At 36.5% G+C, this 7,282-nt stretch overlaps 1 protein-coding gene across 14 annotated transcripts in view; it reads left to right on the top strand.

The window, feature by feature from the left end:
• Positions 1-7,282, top strand: part of MFF (mitochondrial fission factor) — a 28,478-nt gene that overhangs the window by 5,015 nt on the left and 16,181 nt on the right. For all 14 annotated transcript variants that reach the window (XM_006906657.3, XM_006906656.3, XM_025043262.1 and 11 more), the window contains 3 exons: positions 266-486; positions 1,355-1,524; positions 4,888-4,976. In XM_006906657.3, coding sequence (XP_006906719.1) covers positions 306-486; positions 1,355-1,524; positions 4,888-4,976 — 440 coding nt within the window. In that variant the 5' untranslated portion in view covers positions 266-305. The remainder of the gene's footprint in view (positions 1-265; positions 487-1,354; positions 1,525-4,887; positions 4,977-7,282) is intronic.

The raw sequence follows: 7,282 nt of genomic DNA, 5'->3' as shown, positions 1-7,282 counted from the left end.
GCATGTATTTGTGTTGTGGTTAATTTTCGAAATTTGCTCCTAAGCAATATTCTCAAGGTGCAGTTTTACCTGGTAAGGGAGAAGCCATTATATTGAGGAAGACATTTTCTTCAGTGTTTTATTTTTCCTTTGTATGTGTCCAGCATTCATGAATGAGAAGTCTCCTTTTGTTCTTTCTCTGAGTTATTGTCTTCTAACTTCACTACATAAAGAAGGCTGACACTTAACACTCAGTCACCCTGCCTTTAATTTTTTTTGCCCACAGAGTGAGTGGGACAGCGTTTCCTTCTCCCTCTGCTGCTGAGATGGCGGAAATCAGTCGAATACAGTATGAAATGGAATACACTGAAGGTATTAGTCAGCGAATGAGGGTCCCAGAAAAATTAAAGGTCGCGCCACCAAATGCTGACCTGGAACAAGAATTCCAAGAAGGAGTTCCCAATGCGAGTGTGATTATGCAGGTTCCAGAGAGGATTGTCGTAGCAGGTATTTTACATTTGGTTATGAAGGTGCCTGGTATATCGTTGTTTTAAATATTTTAGACTTCTGGGTTTTTCAAAATACTATTCTAAAAAGGGTTGGGAAATACAACTTTACATTTTTTTCAAATTGTATTTTCATTACAATAGTCTGAAATTTCAAACAGTACTTTAAAATAATCAGATATAATTTACATAAAACGTATATAATTATAGCTTGATGAGTTTTGACAAATGTATACACCCATGGAGCCTCCACCACTGTCCAGATACAGAATATATTCATTACCCCAGAAGATCCCCTTGTGCCCCATCTCAGTCCCTACCTCTCAATTCCAGGTCTCCATAATCTCCTCTCTATAAATGGCATGATACAGTCTATACTCAGGTCTGTCTTCATTTGCTTAGTGCAGTGTTTTTGAGATTCTTTTATGTTGTTGCTTATATCAGTTATTCATTCCATTTTATTACTGAGTAATATTCCACTGTGTGGATATACCACAATTTGTTTATCTGTTTACCTGTCGATGGACATTTGGGTTGTTTCCTGTTTGGGACTATTCAGAGTCAAACTGCTTTGAATATTCATTTACAAGTCTTCGTGAGGACATGTGTTTTTATATCTCCAGGAGTTGAATTGCTAGTTCACGTTATAAGTTATGTTTAACTTGATAAAAAGACGTCGAGCTGTGTTTGAAATAGCTTGTACTCTGTCATTGTCCCATCAGTGATGTACGAGAGTTTCAGTTGCTCCACATCCTTGTCAGCACTTTGTCTTTTTAACTGTAGCCATTCTAGTGGGTGTGTAGTGGCAAATGCATGTTAATAACAGCGCTAGCTTTTTAAAACTTGCCTTTTTATTTTTTGACTCACAGGAAATAATGAAGACATTCCATTTTCAAGACCAGCAGATCTCGACATCATTCAGTCAACTTCGTTTAAACCTCTGGCACTAAAAACACCACCTCGTGTACTTACGCTAAGTGAAAGACCACTAGATTTTCTGGATTTAGAAAGACCTCCTCCAACTCCTCAAAATGAAGAAGTATGTAGAGTTTTAACATCAACTGAATTTGAAATAATATAGACAAAAGCAAAAGTTTATTAAAGAGGAGTTAAGAGGCTATAAATCATATTGTTAGCAATATGTAATGAAAGCCTTCTGCATGGACCCTTGATTCCTTTAAATTCTGGCTTATGGATACCCCAAATAAGATATTCTGCTATGTTTTGTAATTTAAATATTATGTTTCAGGAAAAAAACTTGTGGAAATCATGAACTAGGTGCTATACCGTAAGCAATACAGAAAAAGTTGGGAAGTTTAGCGTGGGAGAAAATTAGTGCATCAGTGTTATAAAAAGAATCTGACAAACAGGGCAAAGGAAGTGCTTTTTTCTCATGACACTGCCCGTTCTCACTGCGTGCTGGGAAGTTTCTGCCGAGTTACTGTACCGTGTAACATCATTAATAGTCTTGTTGACCCGAATATGGCGGTCTGGACTAGTAAGTAAGGTGTTAGTAGCAGAGGTCACATTTCGTCTCTCTGATGATTTCTGTAGTTGCAACTTTTTCATTATAGCTTCTGAAATTTTGTATCATAGTCAGGCTTGTAGGAGACAATGTGCAAACGTCCGTTTTTATTGATGATGAAACTGCCTATGTCTCTTTTCACATGGTCCTTTCCAAAGAGAGTAAAGGACCCAGAGAGCGTAGGGAAGTGCAGCTTCCCAGCGCCAGGTGTGGCCTCTTCCTAAGTTGGAGGTTTCTGCTGAGTTAACAGAAAAAAATATACTGACGGGTACTAGTCTGGACATTCTAGATATTTGCTTGGTGAAAAGCACTGAATTCAAGTGTTCACATGGTGAAAAGGCACTAAGATACTTGCAGAATTATATTTATTTAACAAACACTTTTTGGGGCTTTCGTGTAAGGCAGACACTACGCTGGTGGAGACAGTTCTTGCATAGTGGTATGAGTGCAGGAAAGACACCCAAACACAGAAGTTACAAAGTTCTTTAATATCTGGGAATAATGAAGGTTATGAAGATCATAAGACAAAAGCTATCACAGCATACTCCCAGTTAAAGACCCAGCTTCCCAGCTCCCCAAAGTTCCCGCGGGGAATCACAGATGTGAATAGTATGGTCTTGGAGTGAGGATTCAGCCTTTGGGATTCTTTTAGTTTTTCTTTTGATCTTTCTGCTTCCATTGTTTTAGACACTTATGCCTGCCTGGTATGAAGAACCGATGGAAAACAAGCCAAGCACTTTCCTGAGTGATTAAGACTGAGTGAGGAAAAAGTTTATGAGGATTACCCTCAGGAGACCTAGGCTTTAAGCCTAGATGGGGTTTACTCCTTCAGTAAATGTGCTATTTAGTCAAACGTGATAAATGCCCAAATATGAGACACTGCGGTGAAAAACTTAGGCTTAAAATTAGATCGAATTTTGAAGGCCTACTTTGCTACTTAGTAACTAACCACATAACTTCGGGCAAGTTATTTAACAATTCCAGTGCTCAAAGAGAAAATGAAGATAAAAATAATGCCAAGCGCATAAAATTATTTTGAGAATTAAGGGTAAGAATGCATGTGGTGTGTTTAGCATGTGTTCTAATTTACATTAAAAGCACAATGTGTGTAAATATTATTACGAAAGTTAAAATCCTATGGCAGGAGCCAGATCCTGAGATGCAGAGACGAGTTTCTGAGATGAGTACCAGCTGCCTATTGAAAGGAAGCAACTATGATGATCTGTACTTCACATCCAAGAAGGGTCAGGGGGCCTTCGAGTAGCAGTCAGCCAATGAGCAGAGATGGGAAAGGAACCAGAATTCTAGTAGCTTTTAGAAAACGAATTGAGATAGAAGGGCAGTAAGGCCCTGTGTGCCGATAACATTGCTGATTCATTCAGATGTTACTCAGAATCTATCAAGTGAGACCCCCCGAACCATTTACTCTGTGGCAGTCATTTTACAGCATATTCAAGGTTTCTCAGCCTCAGCACTATTGACATATTGGAGTGGATCATCCTTTGTTGTGAAGGCTGTCGTTTTGCACTGTAGAACATTTAGCAGCATTTTTGATTTCTGTCTACTAGATACCAGTAGCATCCTCTAAGTCATAAAAAATCAAACAGGTCTCTAATAGCCAAAAGGTAGAAATGATCCAAATGTCCATCAAGTGATGAATAGATGAGCAAAATGTGGTATATCCTCATAGTCAATATTTTTCAGCTATAATAAGGAATGTACTTGCACAGGCTCCAACATGGATGAATCCTGAAAACATTATGCCAGGTCAAAGAAGCTTGACAGAAAACGCCATTTACATGATTCCACTTACTTGAAATATCCAGAATAGGCAAAACCACAGAGTTAGAAAGCAGATTACTGGTTGCCAGGGGTTTAGGGGAGAGGGGAGTTGGGAGTGACTGCTAAATCCCAGTGCCTAAGACAGCCATGAAACAGTGGCTGCACTTTTTATTCTGCTCATGAATTCTGTGGGTTAGGAATTTGCAGCAGGCATAATGGGGAAAACTTGTTTTGCTTCTACAATACATGGGCCTAAGCTAGGAAGTCTCAAAGACTAGGGCCGATTCGACAGCTTGAGGCTGCAGTCATCTGAAGGCCTCGTCACTCACATGTCAGTTGATCCTAGCTGTTGTCTGGGACCTCAGCTGCTGTACCTACCCATTGTCTTTCCGTGTGGCTGCTTGGGCTTCTTCACATTTTGGTGCCATTTTTCCTAACATGAACAATCTGGATAAAAAAGGCAGAAACTGTATTGTTTATGACCAAACCTTGTAAGTCACATTGCATCATCCCTGCAGTCACCAGCCCACCCAATGTCAAGGGAAGGCAACAGAGAGCCCACCCCAAGTGGAAAGAGGCCGATGATATCTTTGTAAGAAGAACATGCAAGATAAGAGGCTGTGGCTCTTTCTGGAATGCCAAAAACCTTTAAGCTAGAAAGGCTGTTTTTTTAGTCCAGTTTTCAGCTATTCAACCAAATCTGAATTCGTTTAACACCAGAAGCCAGAAACATTTATTTGTAATATAAATACATCCCATTTCCCATAGTATATGTGCCTTTAAAACCTGTTGGGAATTGTTCTTTAGTAAAAGTATATTACATAAATTATAATAAAAATATTTATAGAAGACTGTACCACAGAAGATTGATACTTTAAAAGAAACCAGAAGGAAACTTTGTCATAAAGTAAGCATTCCTAGGTTTATCTGCATTATAATAAGTAGAGTTTTTTAAACATGTGTATCTATAATGTACATGCCTAGCAGCCATTCTTCGTACATTTTGTGAGTGTCCCTGAATTAAGGTTCTTTTGATGCTAAACAGCTCCTAGGCTACTAAGAGTGTTTTCTGTTCCTTTTCTTTGCACCTGACAGGTCCGTGCAGTCGGCAGGCTAAAAAGAGAGCGTTCTATGAGTGAAAACGCTGTTCGCCAAAACGGACAGCTGGTCAGGACTGACTCCCTGTGAGTAGAGCCACGGAATGTCGTGCCTCCTTCATTAGTGTTCTCCACATATTATCCGTCTCTTCTTTTTCTAAATAATTTACTTTTTTTTTTTTTTTACTTCCAAATTTGTTTTTAAAAAAGGAGGAAGACGTGGATGTATGTTTTAGGCCTAAGATCCTGAGAAAAAAGTAAATAATTTACTCCTAGTAGTGTATGAAATCTGTTTTGCATTTACATCAATTTTACATATTTGCAATACTTAAAACCTGACCATTCTGTTAGTTGCGAGGATTTTTCAATAGCATTATCTTCTGTGTATTGGGTAGTCTTCTGTAAGTCTGATTTGCTTATTTGAGAACTCTTCCATAAAGTATACTTAAAAAAATTGATAAATATAACTGCTCAGTTCTGTACATTCTTCAAAACTGTTTATGTAGCATGTAGGTTAAAAAAACAAAAGGAAAACATTTTATTTAAGGAAATATCTATTTTCAAGTTACTCAACTTATCACAAGATTGTGACTTAGCCCTTTTCAGCTCTGCTTCTAATGAGCTGTGCTAAACAATGTAGCATAGGCAACTGGGGCTTTTTTTTTTTTTTTTTTTAACTTTCTAGGGTTATTTTTTTAGCTCTCTGCCTACTGAGTCATTGAATTATTAGATCCCTTTCATTTTCCAAAAATACAAGTATATTGTTTAAATGACTATCTGTTTAAGCCATTCTTTCTTATTTGGTTATATTATCATACCCTGATCTTAAAGTGCCCCCACTATAAGATGTTTTGGGTCAGGCAAGTGCTTTTTGTTATTTTATTAAAAGTAACGAGTTTTTACAAATAAAATAGCCTTTTAAAAACTGGTCAGAATTTTAAGTCTCAAAGTCATTGGTGATTGTGGCTTTTATAAATGGATGATGTAGATAGTTGATGTAAATTAATATTCCTCATTAAATTGTTGATCGGTTATAAAATCATTTATCATTAACCACATTTGATGCCAAGTATTATGCTGGCTTCTGAGAACTGCAAAAGAATTAGATGTAGAGCTGTTTGTAAAGCTTGCAAATTTAGATATTTGCAAAGTAATGAGATCACAGTATAATTAGACCATTTATACTAAACCATATCAAGTTCTAGTTTGGACCTGACTGAAGTGTATAGGGATGCAGGAGGGGCTTGATGGATGTCGAGTCTCCCTTCTCTCGTGTTAGGTGCAAAGGAGACTGTAACTCCTCTAATTTCTCAAGGAACCTTGAAATGCCCCCTAACATAGTTATAATTATCCTTTAGGGTTGTACAGGAAGATAGTAAGATGAAATTAATATATATCTCCTTCAGGGAAGATTTACTTGAAGTGTTCAGCCATTATTAATATGTAATTTTTTATGATACCTGTATGTGTCCATAAAGGTATCTGGTTGGCAGTGATGTCAGCCAGCCCATGAAATCATTTTCTAGAATATTTCGAGGTGTATTTTACAAATGGTGAAAAGCTATATAGTTTATGGCTAAGGTAGCTTCTTTATGTTTCAGATCCTCTGAGAATGATTAAACATAACCTAAGAGCTTTCGTTATTTTCTATTTGTAATACTTTTTAAGGCAGCAAAGACTTTTAATAAACTCTTCTGTTACCTAAAGATACGGCTTATTTAGGTCTTTAATTACCTTGAAATTTCACATTAGTGAAATAAAACAACTATTCTAACAGCATCACTTTTTTTTTCCTCACGAAGTATATATTATTGATAGCTGAGTTCAGTTAGAAAGGAAACAACTCTATTACGTATAAAAACTAACCTGCTATATGATTTAGAGTAGATGTTTAGTTCATAGATACTTTTGCAGTTACCAATAACATAAGTTTCTCACAACAGAAAAGATTAAGAGTTAACTAATATTCGATTCCTTTTTTTCTTTAAGTTGCCTTAGTGGCATTTTCTAGATGTTTAATAAAACTGAAAATCTCATGTTTTCTTTTTTGGTAGTAAAAATAACATGAATATATAACTATATTTTAACAGCGAAATGCTTACATTACTTAGCTATGCTCTTTGTTACGACAGTTAACGTATGTTACCATGTCATGGTAAGATACTTAACCATCTTTTTGTTAATGATATAACCTTGATTTTTCTTCTCCTACCATTATTAATTTTATACTTTATACTTGAATTCATCTTTAAGCATCTACATTTAATTAACTTTAGGAATTTCATATAATGAACTTATATAATGTGTGTTCAATGTTGGTAATATGGTAAGGAAGAAACTAATGACATAGCCATGTTTTACCTCTACTAAAGTAATTATTAAACTTGCTGTCT

This window comes from Pteropus alecto, unplaced genomic scaffold (assembly GCF_000325575.1).
Source record: "Pteropus alecto unplaced genomic scaffold, ASM32557v1 scaffold110, whole genome shotgun sequence".
Lineage (NCBI taxonomy): Eukaryota > Metazoa > Chordata > Mammalia > Chiroptera > Pteropodidae > Pteropus > Pteropus alecto.
Note: the sequence above shows the minus strand (reverse complement) of the source record. Positions and strands in the feature narration are given on the sequence as shown.